Source organism: Nymphaea colorata, chromosome 1 (assembly GCF_008831285.2).
Source record: "Nymphaea colorata isolate Beijing-Zhang1983 chromosome 1, ASM883128v2, whole genome shotgun sequence".
Taxonomy (NCBI): Eukaryota; Viridiplantae; Streptophyta; class Magnoliopsida; order Nymphaeales; family Nymphaeaceae; genus Nymphaea; species Nymphaea colorata.
The window spans coordinates 3,221,420-3,246,492 of record NC_045138.2 but is presented as its reverse complement, the minus strand read 5'-3'; the positions used below and the strand labels follow the sequence as shown (position 1 = coordinate 3,246,492).

The 25,073-nt window shown below is 36.8% G+C and overlaps 1 protein-coding gene across 1 annotated transcript; it reads right to left on the bottom strand.

Moving 5' to 3' along the window:
- Positions 1–4,740: 4,740 nt before the first annotated feature.
- LOC116260628 (uncharacterized) lies at positions 4,741–18,611 on the bottom strand. Its single transcript, XM_031639078.1, has 12 exons — positions 18,367–18,611; positions 16,120–16,230; positions 15,916–15,990; positions 12,039–12,092; positions 9,796–9,941; positions 9,343–9,496; positions 9,109–9,246; positions 6,252–6,323; positions 6,107–6,180; positions 5,891–6,032; positions 5,213–5,291; positions 4,741–5,123 (listed from the first exon to the last, which is right to left on the bottom strand). The coding sequence occupies exons 1-12, from the start codon at positions 18,511–18,513 to the stop codon at positions 5,026–5,028; spliced, it is 1,290 nt and encodes a 429-aa protein (XP_031494938.1). The 5' UTR covers positions 18,514–18,611; the 3' UTR covers positions 4,741–5,025.
- Between the last annotated feature and the right edge of the window lie 6,462 nt (positions 18,612–25,073).

The window sequence follows — 25,073 nt, the reverse complement described above, 5'->3', positions numbered from 1 at the left end:
GAATTTTGGGTTTTCTTTTGAATGGTGGCAAGCAAGAGTAACATGAAGTACCATTACCAACTCCCACTTAAGTGAATTTGTCTCTTAAGTGCAAGTCAACAAAGTTAATTCCACTAGAGTAGAAACTCAAAGTTCTAGTGGAAATATCTTGGTTTATCCCACTTCCCGTTTAGGATATCCAGAATTTTGGGTTTTCTTTTGAATGGTGGCAAGAAAGAGTAACATGAAATACCATTACCAACTCCCACTTAAGTGAATTTGTCTCTTAAGTGCAAGTCAACAAAGTTAATTCCATTAGAGTAGAAACTCAAAGTTCTAGTGAAAATATCTTGGTTTATCCCACTTCCCGTTTAGGATATCCAGAATTTTGGGTTTTCTTTTGAATGGTGGCAAGAAAGAGTAACATGAAATACCATTACCAACTCCCACTTAAGTGAATTTGTCTCTTAAGTGCAAGTCAACAAAGTTAATTCCACTAGAGTAGAAACTCAAAGTTCTAGTGGAAATATCTTGGTTTATCCCACTTCCCGTTTAGGATATCCAGAATTTTGGGTTTTCTTTTGAATGGTGGTGAGCAAGAGTAACATGAAGTACCATTACCAACTCCCACTTAAGTGAATTCTTCTCTTAAGTACAAGTCCGGTACATCAAAGGGGGAGAGAATCTAATTCAGTGGGACCTTCTTTGCCATGCTTAAACATGTGATGGGTTCTGGATATGAGCAGCATTGTCAGGGAGACCTTATTATTTTGAACAAGTTTTGCCCTTAAAAGCTGCAGGTTGTGTGTCAGAAAAGGGGTGCAAGTGGGTCCGATCTGGTTGGACCTGTGTCTGAGTTCAAGACAGTGGACCTTGCATCAGATCCATCTTTTTCCTTTTCAATTCAACCAGTTCGGTTGGATGATGGTACCATAGAATACCCACATCTGGACCTACTTTGTTGGGTCTATTAGGATCTCGATTCGGAAATATCAAAGGAACCCATCTACATGGTCAATGTCACAAATATTGTTTTGAGATTATCAAATAAAAAGAAAATATCACGAAAAATATCCTGAGATTTTGAAAATCCTGGCAAAAAATGAATATCTCGCCGATTTTTTCGTGATTTTTAATTATTTTTTCACTCTTTTTTTAATTTCTCATTTATTTCATTTTCTCTAATTTTTAGGATTTTTATTTCTTGAAATTTTACCAAGATCATGTCTCATAGTTTTCTCAAAAAGAAAAAAGAAAACAACTTTGTCAAAAAAACTTGAAAACAACCTTGTCTATATTTTTTTTTTCCAAGAACGATATTTGTGACAATGAATTTCAGACTCTAACATCAAATGTCTAAACTTGAATGAGCAAGCATGCCACATAATATGGCTGGATATGAAAGGGAGACAAACTAAATCTGGCTGGGTCCAGACAAATTTTTCTTTGATGATCCATGTCCAAACACCTCATTGGATCCGTACCCAGCGAGGGGCCTGGTTGGTTGGTGAACTAATTGACTTATACCTGCTGTTTGCCAGCCTAGCTCTGTTTCCAACTTCCCCTTGAAACGTCGGCAGGTAACCTTCCAACAGACCTTTCATGGAGGAAGCCTACCTTTCAGTATGGTTCATCAAGATACTGTCTGCAACAATATGGGCCCCATATTCCCATTAATATATTTCCCAAACATGCTGTCATGTCAACATCAAATATTTAGGTTGGTGCAACAAAATATTCATGGAATCCTTGAAGCCATGATCTTATCATGTCATTGCAGCAATGTAACTGCTTGCAAAAGTTATAACAGGACCATACTTTCTTTAGGTGATGTCTCTTCTCCCCCCATCAATTCTCTAGAGTAAAGTCAGCATCTAAGTCACACGGGTGCAACAAACATGGTGACGCGCACGCGCCGACATGGACCGGGCTGAACAACGAGCCGAGTAACTCGAACTCGGCTCGTTAAAGCTCGGCTCGAATTTGAATTCGAGCCAGCTTTTATACTCAACAAGCCGAGCTCGAGTTGTCCATTCAACTCATTTATTTTATCAAGCCGAGTACTAGTTCGGTTAAGGAAGCTCGCTTAACCCGAGAAAGGATATTTATTTTTTTATTTATTTGCGCATTTCATTTCTCGTCTTTTTTTTCTCTCTCTTCACTTTCTTCCTCCTTCTGCAACCATGGAATCCTCACACCCTCGTTCCTTCTCTTCTCTCCTTCTCTCCTTCTCTATCTCTCTCTCCCCCTCTCTCCCTAAATCAGAGAACTGAAACCCTCTCCCTCAAACGAGAGAGGGTCTCAAGAACCCAATGATTTCTAACTTTGTTTTGCAGAAGAGAAGAAGAAGAAGAAGGAGAAAGAAGCGTCTGATTTTTTTTTTGGAGAAGAAGGCGCCCAAAAAGCGCATGGTTATGGCTCTGTGAAGAAGACCAAGGGAGAAATAGGGTTCTCCCTCAAACCCTCACAGCCTCCCTCCTTCTCTCTCTCTCTCCCTCTCCTCAAACCCTCGCAGCCTCGCCCCTTCTCTTCTCTCTTTCTCTCTCTCTCTTCTCCCTCAAACCCTCGCAGCTTGGTGGGGGGAACAGGCTACTTGGGCCAACATCTGCTTCAAGAGCTCGCCGAAAAGCCGTATGACGTAGCTTTCACATACCACAGTGCTACCAATCCTCCGCCGTCCCTCCTCCAGGCACTGCTCCCCTCACCACCACGCGCCTTCAAACTCGACCTCCAAACCGGCGAAGGACTCGACCTCATTGCCGACGCTCTGGGACAATGCCTAAACTAAACGAGTTAAACAAGTCGAGCTCGAGCTCGACTATAATAGTCGAGTCGAGCTCGAGCTCGACTATAATAGTCGAGTCGAGCTCGAGCTCGACTATAATAGTCGAGTCGAGCTCGAGCTCGACTATAATAGTCGAGTCGAGCTCGAGCTCGACTATAATAGTCGAGTCGAGCTCGAGCTTGTGTTAGGGAACTCGACTCGAGTTCGAGTTCGAGCTCGAGCTCGAGCTCTTTGAGCCGAGTCGAGCTCGAGTTGGCCAAGCTCGGGCTCGACTCGGCTCGTGTACAGCCCTAGACATGGATGTGGGTGTGGCCCATCATGGCACCCGACTCGGTTTGACTAAGTCCGGTGCTGCTGACCGCACTCTATCTTCTTTTTTTCCTTTTTTTTCTTCACTCATTTTTTTGTGCCCTCTCTCTCTCTCTCTCTCTCTCTCTCAATATATATATATATATATACTCACACCTAATTTTTTAACATGTTGCATCTCGCACCTACACCCATGTGACATAGGTTGGCACAGTTGGTTCTAGATGAAACCAAGCATATGACTGCCACAATCCTGCAGTTACTCTCTGGTTTCACTCCCTTGCATAAGTCATAGGCTGTGAGGTGAGAGTTGTAAAACCTGGAGTTTTACCAACTTAATGGTTGAGTCACCGATGCCAGGCATCAGATCACTCCATTTTTTTTAGATGTTCTGATGAAACCGTCGATAAAGATGTTCAGAATCTTAATATGTTAAATGAAGCATTGATTCCAAAAGTTTGCAATCTGTAAACTAGTTTTGATATTAAAGAAGAAAAAAAAAACCTAAAGAATGCTTGTGTTTCTAAAATTTTGCTCAAGAAATTACCAATTTCTTTTTTCCCTTTATGACAGTCAAATTAAATAAATCGACGCTCCAAACGTCAGCCTAATCTAGGATTATGGTGATACAAGGGTCGATTCCTATATAATCGCATCATATACATTCTTTCTACTTGAGAGGCTGCACGTGCCAAAAAAATTAATTAAGAATAATAACATTGTTTAAACAGATTAAGCACAAGAATATTTATGTGTGTCTGGTGTATGTATGTCCAAAGAACACGAGAAAATAACGGTGAGAACTTAGTCTGAGTATAAAGGAAAAGTGAAATATATAAATTATTTGGATTGTAAAGATGCCATTTTGTATACAGTAACTATAGCGTATGTACTATAACTAGTGGTTTTTCTCTTATGTGAGCATTTCAAAAACATAAATAGGCGTTTGTTAAAGTGATCATACATGCATTTTGAACCTCAATGACTTCTGGACAAATTCCTTGTTTTTATAAAAAATCTTCAGTGAACGTTTACCGAGCTTCTAAATAAAGCTCTTGCATCTCATCACCTAATCCCGTAGCCGTTCAGGTCTAAGGAGGAAATGAGCTGAATGAGTTGACATTTTGATTTCGCTGAGATACTTAATCTTGTATTTATATCCATGTCCAATAAAGTTATTTAAAATATTCGAAACAGTAGATTTCTTACGGCTATGATTTCACTGAGATACTTAATCTTGTATTCATATCCATGTCCAATAAAGATTTTTAAAATATTCTAAATAGCAGATTTCTTACAGTTAGGGTGTGTTTCAACGGCAGCATCAGGGAAACAAAACTCAACACTCTTAGGGGTGTTTGGCAGCAAAGACACCCACACCCTGTGAGTGTCCCAGGAATCCGTCACACACAAACTAATTTTCTATAAATTTCGCTCAATCTTTGGGACAGATTCACTGGACACTTTTATACCAAACAATACCATGAAATTTTTCCCTTACCATCTGCTATTCCAGATTCAGCTTATGATATTCCAGATTCAGCTTATGATGAGCATGAAACTGATCTTGTGCAAAGGACAGTCTAGTGCATGTGTATATATCATAATCAACGATCTTGCCGACATATTAAAAAAACTGCAATAAGAACCACTTTGAAGACAGCTGATAGTACAGAACTTCCTTTAAACAATTACGCCGAATGTTTTTTGATAACATAATCTTTGATGCTGCCAGTTTTTTTACAACCTAACTAGATCAGACTCAGACATCTTCAGAAGAGATGTCCTTTAGTGATTTTTTTTTGTTCAAGTCCATATACATCAAGAAATGATAAAATGAGATCAATAAAAATTAAAGAGGCAACAGAAAATGTAGATGCCATCTATATCCAAACGATTTTAAGGACATGGTTATCTACTGCACTAGACAAGAGAAAACGTGGAGGAGGCATTCATTCCATGGACTTCAGTAATCTGAAAAGTCCTGCTGCTTCCCTAATCCGTGAAAACTCGATGCAGAAAGCTTGAACTTCAATGAGAAGATCGTTCACTGCATTGGGAGAACAAAATTGTCAAATAAGCATCTCTACTGCACGGCCTGTATAGCAACAAGGACATACAACCAATCACTAAAATTACCATTAATTATTCTGTTCCGGATGAGGCTCTGCAGGAAGACACATACCAGTCTGACTAATCTGTTTTGCATATATTTATCCTGGAAAGGAAAGGAATATCCATGTCAGGCAGTGGTGATCTTAGTGTTTCTTGCATTTTTCAGATGATGTTATAGCAAATAGCAGCAAAATCAACCATAGATCCACACACACGCATATGCAGATAAAATATTTTTCCAAACCAGAAGTTGAAGGTAACAGTGAAGGTTGACTAAAATTTGCTAACGAGTCGATGACATAACACCCAAGCTTCTGGTTGTTAAACCATATTGGCATGTTCTTATAGCTGCTAAATCAATCACTATATTGTTCTGCAACAATTACTCCTGATAAATCATTTCCAAAACTAGTACAGTAATGACCCTACAATTATTGAAAACATTTGAGACCACTCATATCACTTTCCATTCGACATTTCTCCACACCTTTTACTTAGCTTTTTTAGATACTAGTTTTAGTTGTCCAAAATCCACCTACACAAGTAAGACGGAAAAAAACTCTTCTTTTATCACAAATAAATTTACTCTGCATGACATCACTGAAAGTTAGGTACAGTTGAGCTGAAAATAGTGGGTAGGAGATGAACAATATAAACATAGGTCACAATTGACATGAGATTGCTACAGCGAACAAAACCAACCTTAATGTTTTCACACGATTGTATACAGTTTGATATATAGGCCTGTAAAAAATCTGTTGGGAGATCAACTGCCGTAGTAAGTCTGTTCACAACCTCCATAGAATGAAGGCTCATGTCCATAGTCACAAGAACCCGAAAGTATCTGAAACAGCAATCCGATTAACAAAGCCATGAAATGAAATAATCTTATCATGATGAAATTATGAGTCTTCTTACTCTGAAATTTCAGGGGAGTTCATCATCTTCCTGAGGACTTCGACTGTGATAAGGGGATTGTTTTCCACAAGATCCTGATAGAAACGTCAGTCAAGATCAGAAGGATATGACAAAACTGGAATAGATAGTCCAAAAAGTTACATACAGGTAACTTTCGAGGGCTTAAACCACAGTGGTATACAAGCTTTGGATTGTTTGCGAGCTCCATCACCAATTGCTGCAAGGGTACACATAGGCAGAGGTACATTATATGAGTACATAACAAACATAAAAAAATGCATAACTTCTATCTTCACACAAATATATTTCCTTTTCTATCCTTACAGGTCCAACAGTCTCTAGCAATAACTCATATTTAAAACCTTTTTTTTTTTTTGACAAAACTGATAGCATACATATTATCCATATGCACAAAACCCGGAAATACATACAATATCATGTTCTCTAAATGCTAAGTGATAACTCAAGCAAACAGTGCTCTAGGTCTTTTTGTTAGAATTTAAAGATTAGACATTATGTAAGTATACATATGTATATTTCATATATACTGTCATACATCTAGTTTCATGTATGATTTGTATATATGAATATCTATGTATGCATAGGTGTTTATGTATTTTATTTTATTTGTTTCTTTTTCTTTTTTATGTACCTTTTTATTTCTTTTCTTTTTCTATTTTTACTTTTTCTTATTTTGTAAAGGGGAACTAGCTGTTGGGCCAGCTTCCAACGGCTAGATTTCTAGCCGTTGGAGCTGGCCCAACAGCCAACTCCTCCTTCTTCTCTCCCTTTCATTGTACTATAAATAAGGGACTGTTGTCCCTTGTTTTGTTAAGGCTTTTAGGCCTCTCTTGTGTTCTCTTCTCTTGAGATTAATATATTTATCTTCTCCTCAAGTTTGGGGTTTGGTTGTACATTACCTATTGAAGGTGTTGGAATCTTCAAGAGTGCATCTCTTGAAGCATTTGCACTCTCAAGATTGGGACTGATTTACACTTTTTACATCTAAGCCCTGACAAGACCTATGACATATTATGAAAACATGAATCTCATGTTGATTCTTAGGTTCTTCAATGGAGGAAAGATGAGTTACAACTAGAGCTCCAAACCCAAAGGCAACAAGACATGCATGTAAATATAAACTCAATGGTCACACAAATATCGCCATTTTCAATGCAAGAAAAAGGTACATAATGAAAAATGACAAAGAAGTAGCAACAACGGTGATATTTACAAGAAAAATGGTGTTCCTTCATTTTATTCCCTGTTTTCCCTTTTCAGAAGAAAGTTCTTGAATTGTAATCAATATTATTGTGATAAAATTAGTAGACAACTTAAATCGTCACAATTTTTCTATTCTTTTGTATGCTTTTTTTTTTTGTATTGAGGTCTTTTGGATTAAAACAAACATCTTGATTAACACTACTGATAAGAGCCCGAGAACAATATAGTGAAAACCATACATACACATTGACATGTACCATGTGTAATGCAAGGAACAAGGCACTAAGGTTGTGTTTGCCCCCTCCCCCGCCCCCCACCCACCCCGGCCCAAAAAAAAAAAAAAAAAAGGACCCCTTGCACCCATCCGAATTCAAAAACACATTAGGGTTAGATGCTGAAATCCACAGTTTGATACCACTGTGGCTTTCAGCTATCATGGATTTGAGATTCCCTCGAATCTGAGGTTCATGGGGAACCAAACGCAACCTAATGGAAAACATGGGTATGTTGTATCGAAACAACCAAATAATGAGGGAAATATTAAAGAAGTAAAATAGCAAATTGGAACAACATATCAGGTGCACCACGATAATTCCTTTTCATGTTTTTCTGATACACTGCCTTATTTGGAGTAGTGCTTTTTCTTCGGAGAGTTGGGTTTACTAAAACTAAAAGTATCTCAGCAGTGTTTCTTTACATGCATTTCAGTAGTGTACATATTCAAACTTGTGTTTCATCATCACCCATGCAGTGACCGCTGACTCTGTCTCAAGTAATGTTCCTTCTCCCTCTGCTGAGTTCAAGAGGAGCTCAAGAGATGATCCCCATACTAATTTTTATTTTGTATCCTTTCTCAGCAACAAATCACACACTGTTTCCAACAACCTAAGAAATTTCTTTTATCAGGTAGGCTGTGGTGAATCTCCACTTAGGTAACGCTCCACATAAGCAACCCAAGGCTCTTCTTGTTTTGCGTCTATTTCATCTGAAACCCTCTTTAGAATTGAAACAGCTACTTCCTTGTAAATGTCACAAGAATTTGATACATTAGACTAATGAAAAATCTATCTCAAGAACCAAGTGTATGCTACCATGAAATGTCAAAATGGTCAATTTTTTCATTGTACGATAAACAACCAGTTAATTTTGTTTTCTTCTTTTACAAATTCATAATTGGTTCATGTTTATTTCTAAGTTCGAAATACTGGAAATAGTAAGAGTTGTGGTTATGGATGATGCATAAGTTATCTATCTGGTAACATGTCTTTCACAGAGTTAGGATCCCTTGGTATCGTGAGTCAATGCCATGTTAGACTTCTTTTGTTCCTTGTCCTGGTAGTCTGTATAGCCCAATAAAGAGGACTAACTTGAATTATTCTGGTCAATTTCAATGTGACTTAGATTTTCTACCTCCACATTGTATGCTTTGTTACATGCTCTTCCCTTGTTTCCTTTCAAGAGCAGGTTTGGAATTTCAACTGCTACTACCTTAGTTTTCCAATGCAAACCCCAACAGTCACTTGCACAAGTACTTGAGAAACAGAGGACATATACCAAGAGGAACCTCACTTTTACACCCAGTACCATCTTCCCCCTCAAGCCTCATAATCCTACCACTTTCACTTGCTAGCTTAAGATAAATAATTCTGAATCTGCACGAATGGAGACATTGAGGACACACTCATATCGTCATAGTAAATGTCTAAGTGACTGTCTTGTTAATTAAGCTGAAATAAAAAAAATACTACCAAACAGAGAATCATTTTAACATAGAATACCTCATGCTGAGTAGGGGAAAGTGCTCCCTTAAGGGCCTTTGCCATTAGATCCCTCACAACAAGACCCTGACTAGTATCAGCACACATATCTTTATCCCACAGCAGCTCATGGTTGTTCTCAGGGTTTAACCAAGCAAGCTGTAAGAAACCAACAAAAGAAGCAAGGGTTAAACCTCTATATCTAAGTACTAATTGTGCCCATATATGTATATTCAGCAAAAAAAGAAAACCTGCCTCTCCATCAAGTATAGGAAGCCTTGGCGGCCGGGGCCTGAACCATGGAGCAGATAATCCTTCCAGTGATAAATTCTGCAATAGGCCGGTAACAGCCATGTCCCTAGTCCCAGAACCAACCTTTTGTTTAGCTTCACCATTCGACAACTCAAACCTGGAATGTGAATGGTAGAGCAATGACTGACTAATACACTAATCACGTAAAATAAAAGTAATGACAGAATGTGCCAACCCACTGTAAAAAGGTTCACTTTGTTAACAATAAATTATTATTCTATCAGAAAGAAGAGAAAAAAAGCCTCAAGCATGTTGATGTGCTAGATTTATGTGCTTTTGTCTCCATATACACAAGCAAGAAACAACATAAAATACATGCCAAGTATGCGAATGACATGCAGCTGGCTACGAAATTAACAGCATGTAAAAGAATTTGTAACTAGTATGAAGCATTACTCTGATGAATCTGCATCACATCCTCGTGGGATTTCAGGGTCTGATATTACATTTTTAACAGCAGAAGATTTGAACAATGATGTATATGGTTCCAGAGAAGAATCAACAGAATATTGTCTTTGCAACTGTTCCTGCTGCAGGTAGACCTAATGGCAAAGAAAGAGCTGCATTAGTGATTGGTTAAACAAAAGCTAAGCTGCCACCAAAAATAACAGAAGATCTGAACATAAAAACAATGCATCAGTGATGGCAAACCTGTGCAGTGAACTGGAAAATTGGAAAATAACTAATAAATAGATAAATTTATTTAAAGCCGTCAACCTAGAAATTCTTCCTCCTTAATATTATGCAGTCAAAAGTGCTAAGTGCAGCCTAGGCAGTCAGTTGAGCCTAGAAATTGGGTGGAATTAGGAACACTAAGAGCCTCAAAAAAAGCAACAAAAAGCACTATTAAATATCAAAATTAACAACAAACTGACACTTTTCTCAACTAGAAAACAACGTACTATCAACTTATAACAACAAATTAACCAGAATGCATGATGACAATAAAACTCAACACACATTCTATAACATCTTCTCCTGATGTGACGACCTCCACAATAATCATTTCAATTTTTTTATGTCACAGCCACAAATATCGTTCTAGGGTTTTTAACTGCAAAGATTTTCTTGGGTATTTTTCGGTAAAGTTGTTTATCACAGGAGAATTTCGACAAACTTTTGCAAAATGAAAAAAAATAAAAATTAGGTAAGAATGATGAATAATAATTTAATTTAAGTTTAAAGGTAAATCCATTGATGTCATTAACCTTAAAAGGAGAAAGTATGGGGAAAAACACAAAAAAATGTGAAAAAAAAATGCAATAAATTTATTTTTCCTGTTTTTCACAAAACAAGAGTTGTCACTGTTCTTTGTTCTTCTCATTTTTCTCGTTAATATCCCAATACTTTTGAAAATATTGTAATATTTGTTGCTCTATTCTATATGTGAATAAATGGGGTTTACACTTTACACTCTTGCTTAGGTAAAGACTGGGGTCAGGAAACAAGCCAAGCTTCTTGAACTTTTATTGGCCAGTAAAAAGCTGTTCAACTGACTTACTCTCAGTACATCAAACTCCAACAGCATAAGCTCTTCCACTGATTCAACTACTATAGTCTTTGTCTCTTGCGAAATACAAACAGAATATGTTATATTTTCTTTGTCTCTTGTGAAATACAAACAGAATATGTTATATTCTATAGGTGCTGTCCAACACTTGTTTGGAGTGCTTGATTTAAAGTTTAGAGTTAAGATGCCATTCTAGAAAAAAAGGCTTGTGTTTGGCTTGAAGAACTTAAAGCCAAGATTCTCATACTTTCTTTGTAAAAAATATATTTCACATAAAGAATGAATTAGCTTGACTTAATGTGAAAACAAACTAAGATGTAAAATTGGTTTTATTCTTATTTTCTCCTTTACGAACTAAGAAACATGAAACCATTAAAATCTAATAGCAGTAGAAAAAAATACAACACCATATTGAAAAAGGAAAAGGATGAAAAGATAAGGCAAGGAAAAAGCAAGAAGAAGGAATGCAAATGCAAGGAAAGGTCTCCTAACAAACAACGAAAAAGAAATAGTTTAGAAAAAGGAAGAAAAGAGTGCAAGCAGAAAGGGAAAAGGGGGAAGAAAAAAAGAAGAGACAAGGATCTCAACTACTTTTGTGTCCCTAACTCCATGTTAACCTAGGCACATTAGGTGAAGGTGCAATAGTCTCCGAGCCATCAATAACCACTAAACCTAGGTTTACCAAGACACCCCAGAGAGCCTAAGAGAGCTTTGGTTGCATAGCCTTGGCATACATCTTGAGAGGTTCTATTCACTAACCTCAAAATAATTTTAATATGCAGTTGAAAAACTCTGACAAAGCACCCATTACAATATAAACCAAACTAGTACAAATTTTTTCCTTCTTGTGCATTCCAGCAGTGTCTCTCAAGACTATTCATATCTACAGACATTTTTACTGTACAACTCAGGCTTGTAATATTTTAATTGACGGAAAAGCAGACATGCAACCAAACAGGTTATTATCATACAATGAATCTAATGTCTTAAATATTCTATTCCTTAGGGGGGAAAAGATCCCTTATATGCTATGCATCTCTTTTAACTGACACATCTCCACCCTGTTAAAGATCCTGGATAAAGGTCCATAAGCGACCAGGTCAAGCATCAAGAAGAACAGAGAACTTACATGAGACAAGGGGTCAAATCCTTTAATAAAATCCACAGCTGACTGTTTAAGGATCTGCATGTCCAGTCAAAATAATGTCAATGAAGAAAGAATAGAGGAGCAACTTTCATCAACTTAAAATCAAATAATAGGTAAACATAAAGTTTTCATATATTATAAGGTGCCTCATCTCCAAATAAGACATATAAAAAGAACAGAGAGAGTGGAGTGCAGACTCTAGACAAATATCAACCGAAAAATGTAGACAACTCCAGCCACAACATCAGGTCTTTCATAAAATAGGCAGAACCGCAGAGGAGGAAGGTTTGGATATCAATCATAAATAAGTGTCTAGATGGCATAATCAAATAGGGTAATCTTTTCAAAACTGAATTATGTTGTGCCAAAGCTAACACATCCTTTAGGCTCTTGTTGAGTGCATGAAACCGTATATTATCATGTGTAGAAGCGCAGTTGACAATGCTACCCAAATTTTATTCATTTTCCAGTCATTACAAATATATGTTGGTTCATACATCCTAGAAGCATAGCAACTGGAATTACTTAGTGTAGGTAAAAAATCCCAATTTCTATGAATCAATAACAAAATACATCAAGGATCCCAATTTCTAGACACGCCCTCGGTCCGTGGGAATATGGGATCTGTCATTTTATTTTAAGTTGGTCTTGGATATGATTAATGATTAATTAAATTTCAGCACCCATTGTCCAAGTGTTTTGGTTATCTCTATTAATTTGTTAATATTTCACATGATGTAGCATATCAGTTCCTAAATAGTTCTGTATGATGCTGCCCGCTTATTGCCTATTCTGAAATCAATTATGCCTGTCTTTTATTAACTTGCTCCTTTAAATTTCCAATTCCCGATCTTGTAGCTATGCTCAAAAAGCATTGCTCTGTCTTAGACTAATTATTGGAGAATTATCCATGAAGTCTATTTGGAGATACACCTCAAAAAAAGTGAAGTCATTTTCCAATTTCTGGCATCATTCAAGAATTTCATCTGAAGTAGCAGCATATATCCTCATTTGTACATGTTTAAAATTAATGGTGATAATAAACTATCATTCCCTATGCAAAAATATCCATTAATATGGGCATTTCCTGTCTATGAATTTCCTTTGTTTCCATAACTGCTTTATCATTCCTGATCATGCAAAGTTGTATCAATGAGTATCTAAATGACAAAATCAAGGCCAACTTTTAGAAACATATCTGCATTATTTCACCTAGTATGCACGACCAAGTGTTCTGAAAAGTTGCAACACCATGGAAACTATAAACTCAGCTTCACAGAAGTGCACTTTTTCTTTTTAATTTTTGAAGCAATCGGAAAATAATAATTGCTATTTTGATGATTTTAGGTTGAAAGCTGAAATTAAATATTTTTCATCAAACTAACTTCATATCCAGAACCACTGTTGTTTCTAATCAGTTGAAAGTTAAAACCTGATATATCAATAATATTAAGGATTGAAAATTAATCCCAGTTTCCTAACAAACCACTGAGCCTCCCTCACACCATCTTCCTCATAAAAGAGTCAAAGGCTGAAGTCTATGGTAGAGAATGCAGATAAAAATAATGCCTGAGAAACCCACATCATTGCCTACTACAGGAAAAAAAAAAGGGGCTTGTGATAGTGCTGAGTAGGGGATAGACACTTGTGATCCATTATAGCAACACTTGGCTTGTAAGCAGGAAGCTTTTAGATCAGTGTACTTGTTTGGGCTTGTCAGGGCATTGACATGTCAATGAAACACAACTAGAAATCATGGTTGCCCTTGAGCTCATCATAGAAATATAGAAAACATCATCACTGAAAGATCACTCTCCTCCCACTCCAAAAGGCTAAGAAAAACGCTACACTTACCACCAAAATATCATGTATGAGCTACAGCCCTTTTTAGCTCTCATCAACACATTTACACAGAGAGAGAGAGAGAGGAATCCACGTTTAGATGAAATTTAAAAATTTATATTACCTTTTACTCCAGACACATTAATACGATGTCCCACAGACATGACTGAAAGGGTATTAAACTCCAAGTAGTAAAAAGTGCTAGTTGATGTGCTCGCAACGTGAACTCTAAAAAGCCTAATTGGGTCTAGTTGACACTCAAAAGTCAAAAGAAGCTGAAGAAAATGAATTGAAATGCCTTAAAAATAATTTTCAAAAAAAAAAGTGAAGAGATGTACTCAAATTCTCAATTAAAGTTGAGAAAAGTTTCCCTTTTAGATAACCTAAAGAAGGGGACAGCCACAGCACTTGACTACATAGGATGCATTTATCTTGTACTTGCAACATTCAAGCCATGGCTGTGTGCCATGGACACAGCCTAGGCCCTAGACATCAAAAATGTGTCCAGTGTGATCTACACTTCTGCCTATTTTTGTCCAAGTACAGACTCAGTTAGCTTTGACAGAGTCCGGTCTCGTCTTAAAAAAGGTTAATAATATTTTGTTCAAAGAATTATATTATTATTACATTTCACCAAATACTTAAAGGATGAATGTTTTCAAGGTCTGCCTTTTTTTATGAACATATTGACCATGAATGAATAATTTCAGTCCTGCAACCAAGCTTTCTGAAATTGCTTCGAAACTAAGTCCTCACCAGCACCCATGTGATATAGAATTTGTACCACTTTTTCCTTTTCAAGTATGACCTATTGACAAATGATTGTTCTTAAAGCAGCATGCTTTGTAGTTTATACAAATGATATCTCATGCTGGGAAAAAAAAAAAAGCTTCTGAACTCTAAAGCAATATTCAGGTGAGGATTGAAATATGAAAATATTTTTACAGGACTAAAGTTACTTTTGTACCTAATACTTCCCAGCAAGTTAAACTTTTCAGCACTTTTATAGACAATGAGTGGTAATAGCTATGTCACAAAAAATGATCCACTATTTCTACCACTTGTCTTTGTGTGCATACAGACTTCAAAAGATTTGGTCATTTCTGTAGTGCAGCCATATCCATGTAAAATAGGAACATCATGTTCAAAGGATTACGATGCAGTGTTGCCAGATATGCTACCATTAAGACATTTATCGTCAATCAAAAATCACCATCTCATCTTGGCCTCCAAATTTTCTTAGCAACAGTTAAGCATAGAAGATCATTTCCAAGGTAGACCATGGCATGCCAAATAAACTCTCTTACCTTAAAATTAGAACCTACCAATCTGAATATATTGATACATTCGGGTAACCTAAAAAATTGCAATCATATTGTTCACAAAAGTAACTCCTCACCACCACCACCCCCCCCCCCCCCCCCCAAAAAAAAAAAAAAAACCACGCACCCAACCCCAAACTGGTACAACATTTTTGGTATTGACAGCACCTATTGGTTCTGATAGGTACAGCGAACTGGCCAATAAGCATCAGCTCATATTGGCTTATTTCCTACTTGTCCTCTTTAAAATTAGTAAAAGCAAGCTCAAATAATCAGAAAACAGAAAAGGTACTTTTTCAAAACCTTATCAGCCCAATATCATTTCAGCAATGGGCTGCTACAATAATATAACAACAACAACAACAGTCCACTAGATCAGAAAAAAGGGGAACGGTATGTTAATTTAAGATATAAATATGCTGTGTAAGCTACAAATGGATCATCTCAATGATGTCACTTCAACTAAATAATGACACTTTAATTGCAAGCTTCACATTTGAGAAGCATCACACAAGTAACTTACAGATTGAAGCTCCAAGCATGTGACTCGTACCTTTGTCATCAACCAGAATAGTTTGTAAAATTTCTAAAATACTGCTGATTGCCATATCAAGTTCAAAGATAAACATACAAATAATAAATACATCTATAATAAATAACCACTACACAAGTTTTTGTGATGCTCTGTAGGGTACCTCCACACATTCAGGCCCAAGCAACTTCAAGATGAAAGCCCTCTCAGCTTTTTCAGCAGAATCACTACCTGCAATCTGTGAAATATATATGCACTTTTATAACAGAAAGAACTTAAAGCATTCATAAAATTTATAAACAACTGGGACATGCAATATGTTTTTCCTATTATTTTAGCAGCCATAAAACAAAACAAGCTTCCTTACGCTGATGAGAGTGGACAAGAAAGGATTTGAACTGGGTGGTTGTCCAGCATAAGCTTGCTGGAGAATTACAAATGCAACCAAACGCTCTGCAGTCTTCAACATCTTTTTATCCTGTATTGGGCAGAAAATTAATACAATCATCAGCATTCTTTTATAAATTAAGACAGTAAACATAAAAAGATGCCAATTTGATTAGATCCAATGCAAAAAACAAAACTACACCATGTTCGGGGGTTCCAAACATAAAAGCATTGATTGATGCCACTATATATATTTAATCTAACCAGTCGTCGGCTATAACTGAACATATACACTATATGAGCTCTGCATCCTGAGTTAGAGCATGCACTGCTTTGACACTACAGCAGGATCACACCTATTAGCAGCAAAAGAGACATTTCATCGTTGTTACTTGCAATTTGTTAGTTCCAGTAAGAAAACTAAAACAGTGACAAAACAAGTTACAGTTTTACTGTAATGAAGGCGGGTTGTGTAACACTCTTTTTGTCCCTCCTACAACCTTTTAATTACAATAAGAAAATGAATTATCTCATGTCAGTGCAACTATCAATGTTAGCAATTAGCAAATGACGTGAGATGGTGTCTAGAGAGAGAATGATGAGATAACGGTACCTCTGCTTTGCACTTTAACACTTGAGCTGCATAAATTTTTATAACTTTGACGATGTGCACATCATTAGATTAATAGTCATTTTGTTCAAAACAACAAGAAAGAGGCTCAATTACAGGATACACATGTCAATAATAACTTCGAAAGTTGACAGCTATGGTTTCCAAGCAGTCAGCTCCTGGCAAAAGTGAATGTGCCATAATACTTCTATTACCAACATGCATATGTAGCAGTATGCATAGAGGGGGAAAGAAGAATGAGTGCAAATGCCCTTACATACACATGCCAAACGAAGGGGCCAAGCCTGCTGAAATTTAAAAAACAAAAATTACATTCCAAAATTTTTTTTTATGTGTTTCAGATGTTTCAGAAAAGCTCTATCACCAGGCCAAAATTCTGATTAAAAAATAATGTCTGCCCCCTTCTCCCTTTGATATTTCTAGACATCTTTCTCCAACTCCCTTTGAAGCTCCAAAAGAAGACTTAGATGCACCTTACGAGGGGAAAACTCTCCAATGTTTACATATTTCATCAAAATAATATGTGTTTGGATATGAAGAGTCAAGTAGGGATCAGAATGAAACCATATAGCTCATGGTTTGAACCAATCAGCTCATGACATGCTCGCATAATATGTGTATGTGAGAAACAACATTATGCATTTTGTTACATGTCGCCGACCAATATATGCTTCTACTTGTTAAGTCGACTTAATTCTTATTCACGTATACTTTTAAAAATATATAACAATAAAACAAAAAGACAACCTTGGATTCCAATACTAAATTGATTTTATACGACCTCCTGATCCATCAATTGCACTAGCAACCCCAATCTCTGTTTCGAATATAGTGTCGGCCTGTATGTTAATCAAACAGTTCATAGGACAAGCCACGTCATGTCAGATAGCAAATGACAAAGGTTCAACCCACGACCAATATGACCAGAATTCAAGCTACTCAAACAAATTAACTGAGCACGGACTTATTCAGCCCGTTTCCCAGCCCTAGCCCTCAGTGAACAAAATCCGGCATTGCAGCCGAAGAATAAAGAGGAAAGAAAAACACCGAAAGAAATCATAAGCGATGAGTGATTTTCTCCTTAGGCGCATGTCTCAGCAACACCAAAAGATGGTTTCGCTCGTTATAGGACTTAACCTAGAGAACGTGAATCAAGAACAATAGTGTACAATGCAGTTCTCATGTGCATACATGTTTTCTGTCACGATATATTTCCCAATAGTTTGTGATTTTGTTTGTATCCAGCTTCACTACAGACTTTGTATTCAAAGAAAGGCAAACAACTAGGGGAGAAATAAAATCGATTGCAAGAATTCGGGGAGGCGGGAAAAGAGGAGCACCAAGCCCTCGCCTACTTATCCAGACAAAACAGAATGCCTCTAGACATCGCATCTATAATTCAGGGTGAAAGAAATCGCCCCGAGTTGCACCAATTTGTAATGGGTGAGGAAGCGCATTCAAGTGCCCAATTAGGAGCGACACAGTAACTGCATCTTATCGTTCCCTATACGGGAAAAGGACCCCAGCAATCGAGAAATTGGAGGGATACTCTAAACCCAACACACGAAAAACATGCGAAGGGAGAGAAAATGGTACCTCAAGGAGTATGGCGAGGCTGCAGCAGACATGAAAACGGCTCTCCGGCGAGAACACGGAACCAAAATCCGCCGCCACGTCGCGGAAAGGACGCTCCACCCCTGCCAGCAGAGACAGCAACGCCTTCGAATCGCGAACTCCGATCATCGCTGCCCCAACTTCGTTCCGCCTCCGGCAGCTTTCCGGTCACTCGGAAAAAAGCAAGTATTTCTCCGCGCCCTCCTCCCACCCAATCGTTATAAGAAATATAGCTTTCAAATAAACATGCATTTTAACTTTCAAGCCCGAGCTTCCAGACTCGGTTGAAGGTTGAAATATTTTATATACAGACCCGGTCGAAGGTTGAAATATTTTATATGAGACTCGGTTGAAGGTATATATATATATACATATATATATATTATATATGTGTGTGTGTTCTATGGTAATTAATTATTAAATTAATTTTTTTTGTAATTTAACCTTTTATAATCTTAAGAGTGATTTGGTGAGAACTATATATTAAGTTATATTTTTTACTTTAGTAATATTCTTGTAACAACTAAAACAGCTTCTATAACGCCAAAATTTGACATACAAAAAATGAAGAGCGTTTATAACATCAAGATTTTGACAATAAAAATATCAATTTTTTCACAAAGGTAACTTAAACTAAAACTATAACGATATTTGTATAAATTAATGTTGCAGACACATTAAAAGGCTGACATTTTGTTTTCCTTTCATTCCCCTCCTTCTTTATTTGCTTGTTCTTTCTTTTTTTTTACTTTTCACATTATTGCATAGGATGCTTTAGACATTGATACTTATTATTCTTTACAGTTCACTTAGGCCATGTTTGATTGCAATGAATAATTTAACATAGTAAATTTACAACAGTAAATTTTTTTAGAAAAAAATATATGATGAAATTTAACTCTCTTTCGATTTGAGGTTCTGTTTGATTGCATGAAAGTTTTTTGCAGGGTAAAATTAACTATGTTTGATGCATATTGTAGTTTTTTTGCAGGGTGAATTTAACTGTGTAACACAGAGTAAAAAATAAGAGAGACTTTTTTCCTCACTATTAGAAATTGTTGTTTTATTGGTTCTCCTCAAATTTTATGTGGGTAGAAATTGAAATATGATGTAAACAAATACCATTAACACATTCTAAAAACTCGAAACCCCACAAATGAGATGGAAGGCGGAAGAAGGCAAGCAAGCAAAAGTCTAATTCTTTCGTAAAATTCATGCATCCAAGCAAGCGACATCTCGGACCTTACAAAAACTACACCAAACAAGAAACAACCCATAAATTTACGTGCTTATACCTATGTAACAAAGATGCGAAGACCGAGAATGTATAACAAGAGGAAGCATGGTGATCGTGTTCTGATCAAACAAGATGTGTAAGGAAAAAGAACAAGCCAAACAAACAAAAAGAAAGTAAGATTCATCGAGACATTCATTCATGTGATAAATAACTGATATTCATCCAACCTGATTTCATACCATCCACAAATAATTACAAAAGTAGTCCATCACATCCACAAGTTCAATTGATAATGATTAACTACAAAATAGAACCGTAGCACACTGAAACCTGTATGAAAGTTAAAAAACATTAACCAAAGCATGTTGTCTCATCCAATACATAAGTTTAACGAGTATAGATCCAACAAAGAAAAGAAGTAGTAACAAAACAAGCAATCAAACTTTTTTTGCTGCACTTCAGTTCATTCCTCTTCATCACTTCTTCCTCTTGCGTTGCGTTGACATTGTCAATGTCCAATGACCTACATAATTGCATACCATACTTGTTGTGGAAAGTAGCACTGCAATGACATTACCATGCCCTTTTAGAAAGCATCATTGGAGATAAATATAAAATAACAGATAACTATCAACTAAATACAATCAAATGACTAACCAAATTAACTAACCAACATTTGAACAACCAAAATACACTTTCAAAACAAATGATAACTCATTAGAATGCTTAAATAAATAACATATTAGAATCAATGAGAAAAAAATTACAACCAACCAACATAGTAGTGCACCCAAGTTTACACACGCAGATTAAGAACTTAATCTGGTTCCTAAAATGTAAGATATTGGTCATATACAAAAGCCACAATCTATCATTGCTCTATAATAATAAGGAGCAAAGGATTGAAGCATATCTATGTAAGTTTTGAGAACATAATGTTATTGTTGGTAGGGTTTAAAGAAGTTAATTAGGAATTGTGAGCTAACATGCAGGCAGATATGTACAATTTACAATGCAAGAATAAGCATATTTACAAAAACAAAATATGAACTGACCTATAGTCAAAGATCAAATATCAAGAGCACCACCATTTTCACAGGCCTAAGCAGTTAGAACAAGTTGTTATATACCAACAAAGAAAGTTTGGATGAACAGCCTGCAGGGAAGTCGATTGGGACGTCTTTCACTGATATTCATCCAACCCAATTTCATACCATCCACAAATAATTACAAAAGTAGTCCATCACATCCACAAGTTCAATTGATAATGATTAACTACAAAATAAAACCTTAGCACACTAAAACCTGTATGAAAGTTAAAAAATATTAACCAAAGTATGTTGTCTCATACAGTACATAAGTTTAATGAGTATATATCCAACAAAGAAAACAAGTAGTAACAAAACAAGCAATCAAACGTTTCTGACTGCACTTCGGTTCATTCATCTTCATCACTTTTTCCTCTTGCGTTGCGTTGACATTGTCAATGTCAAAAGACCTACATAATTGCACATCATACTTGTTGTGGAAAGTAGCACTGCAATGACACTACCATGCCCTTTTAGAAAGCATCATTGGAGATAAATATAAAATAACAGATAACTATCAATTAAATACAGTCAAATGACTAACCAAATTAACTAACCAACATTTGAACAACCAAAATACACTTTCGGAACAAATGATAACTTATTAGAATGCTTAAATAAATAACATATTAGAATCAATGAGAAAAAAATTACAACCGACCAAAAATACTGAACATAGTAGTGCACCCAAGTTTACACATGCAGTAGATTAAAAACTTAATATGGTTCCTAAAATGTGAGATATTGGTCATATACAAAAGCCAAAATCTGCCATTGCTCTAAAATAATAATAAGGAGCAAAGGAGTGAAGCATATCTATGTAAGTTCTGAGAACAGGATGTCATCGTTGGTAGGGTTTAAAGAAGTTAATTAGGAATCGTTAACTAACATGCGGGCAGATTTGTACAATTTACAATGCAAGAAGAAGCATATTTACAAAAACAAGATAAAACATATCTATGTAAGTTATGAGAACAGGATGTCATCGTTGGTAGGGTTTAAAGAAGTTAATTAGGAATCATTAGTTAACATGTGGGTAGATTTGTACAATTTACAATGCAAGAAGAAGCATATTTACAAAAACAAGATATGAACTGACATGGCCCAAGCAGTTATAGTCAAAGATCAAACATGAAGAGCACCACCATTTTCACAGGCCTAAGCAGTTAGAACAAGTTGTTGTGTACCAACAGAGAAAGTTTGGATGAACAACCTGCAGGGAAGTTGATTGGGACGTCTTTCCTCCTAGGACCTCAAGAACCGCAGGGGAGAAGGAGCAAACGATTTCTTCAAACAAACCCTGTAGAGGGAGAGAGGATAAAGGGATCAGGGCACTGTATAGCAGAAACAAAAAGAGGAAAAAAAAAAGGCAACCTTACCGAGGAAAAGACAGTGATGGAGAGGAAGAGGCAGCGACATAGGGGATCTTCCGCTTCGACAAAGAAGAAGACGCAGAGGATGGAGAGCTTCGATTGTCAGCTTCAAGAGGAAACGACGGATGCCTTTGACTTAGAGCAAGAGGCAGCGATAGACAGGAAGAGGCAATGACGGAGAGCAAGAGGCCTTCGACGGAGAGCAAGAGACAGCGATCGACAACTTCGACAGAGAGCAAGAGATGGCGATGGACAACTTTGGCAAAGAGGAAGACGTAGGGATGGAGAGCAAGAGGCAGCGCGAAGGAGGAAGAGGAAGACAGAGGCCTTTGATGGAGAGTAGGAGAGCAAGAGGCAGGGACAGTGGAGAAGGGGGCTTCAGACAGTGACAGAGGAGAAGGGGGCTTCGGCGAAAGGGGAAAGACGAGAGGACTTCGACGAAAGGGGGCATACGAGAGAAAAGAGGAGAAAAATTTTGAGCCGTGGGCTCAAAATTTTGTCTATGAAAATCCCTCTGTTGTACAAAAAAACCGCGTGAAATTTACCGGCGTTTGATGGTCTCACCTCACACCGGTTGAAGTTTCCCCTTGTCGTACAGTTTTCATCCGCTCCTTAACTTTTACCCCCGCAATCAAACGCATCCTTAGCTACGCCTCACCTCACAAACTTAACACATTGCTTCGCTTTATATCACCCAACTACATTGCTGACGAGGCTTTACCACAACGTTTAATGAAATGAATTAGCACGACAACTAAGGAAAGGTGGTCGATCATAAGTTCAAACTTCAAATTTTGGCTTCTCAAACCAAAATTGAATGTAAATATCATACTATCCACAAGTGACAAAAGACTTATAAGTGACTGGGGTTTCCTAATGTTCAAAAGAAGACCAAAGCCTCCACCAAACCCTTTATCCCCTCATAATACAGTACATACTTTAGGTGCGTCAGGGCGCTGCCCTTAATGTACTTCAACTTGCATGTCAGTGACCCCATTTTGAAGCCAGAGAGTTGATACTACTAATATTCGAAACACTGCCTACCATACCTCACTACCTAATCACATAGATTCACCAATCGCACCAATGCATGCATGGTCTGGTCACTTAGGTTGATACTTGAATCAAGGTATACACCACAAATATGAATAAGTATGGAATACCCAACATGCAAATGGTTGGAAATACATAAAAGTGTAGGTGCATCAGAGTGCTGCCTTTAATATGCTTTAACTTGCATGTCAATGGCCCCCTTTTGCAGCCAAAGAGTTGATACTGTTAAGATTCGAAACATGACTTGGCCGCCTACCATGCCCCACTACCTAACCACATAGATTCACCACTTGGACCAATGCATGCAATGCATGGTCTGATCACTTAGGTTGATACTCGAATCAAGTAAGGTATACATTACAAAGATGAATAAGTATGAAATACCCAACATGCAAATGGTTGGAAACACATGAAAGTGTAGGTGTATCAGGGTGCCGCCCTTAATGTGCTTCAACTTGCATGTTAGTGGCTCCCTTTTGCAGCCAGGAAGTTGATACTACTAAGATTCGAAACAAGACTTGACTGCCTACCATGCCCAATTACCTAACCATATAGATTCACCACTTGGACCAATGCATGCATGGTCTGGTCACTTAGGTTGATACTCGAATAGAGTAATGTATACATCATAAAGATGAATAAGTATGGAATACCCAACATGCAAATGGTTGGAAACACATGAAAGTGTAGGTGCATCGGGGTGCCACCCTTAATGTGCTTCAACTTGCATGTCAGTGACTCCCTTTTGTAGCTAGAGAGTTGACACTACTAAGATTCGAAACATGACTTGACTGCCTACCATGCCCCACTACCTAACCACATAAATTCACCAATTGCACCAATGCATGCATGGTCTGGTCACTTAGGTTGATACTTGAATCAAGTAAGATATATACTACAAAGATGAATAAGTATGGAATACCCAACATGCAAATGGTTGGAAACACATGAAAGTGTAGGTGCATCAAGGTGCCACCTTTAATGTGCTTCAACTTGCATGTCAGTGGCTTCTTTTTGTAGCTAGAGAGTTGATACTACTAAGATTCGAAACAGGACTTGACTGCCTACCATGCCCCACTACCTAACCACATAAATTCACCAATTGCACCAATGTATGCATGGTCTGATCACTTAGGTTGATACTTTAATCAAGTAAGATATACACTACAAAGATGAATAAGTATGGAATACCCAACATGCAAATGATTGGAAACACATGAAAGTGTATGTGTTTATAAACTCACATGGCCTACCACTCAACCAAGACATTGCATAAATGTCATGGTTCTTAAGAGGGATATTTATAAAAGTTCATTGACAAAAACTTGAATCATACACTTTGAGTTATAAACAAAATTTGAGTATATGTTATGAAGACCAAATTTATTCGGAGCTAAACCATAAATAACGTTAAAAAGAATGGTAAATCGGAATTTGAAATGTAGTTTGAATATTAAATATGAAATGCTTCTTAAATATTTAAGCCATATACATTGAAATCAGCCATTGAAGGTAAATTTTTCAGACGGTATCGTTAAAAATACCATGCAATGAAATCAGTACCAACAATTTATATTATAAAGATAGTTAGTTTATGGTGTTTTTGATAACAGTTTATGGTAAGGTGTTTGATCAGGTTGAAATTGTGGAATTTTAGAATTGAAAATTTCAGTTTTTTATGAAATGAGAACCCTGTTATCAAACAAAGATTTTTTTTATTATGAAATTATAGGCTCATTATTGCTTCCAAATCATGGAATGTGATTCTACCATAAAGGGTGGAATTATGATTTCACAATTTTAAAATTTGTCATCTTATTTAAGGCATATGCAATGATGGTTTTAATTTATCAATTTTAGCATTTTAGTTCTTATTTCGTCGAACACATCATTTTTTATTTTGAAATCAAAATTCTATGATATCAAACACAAAGGAAA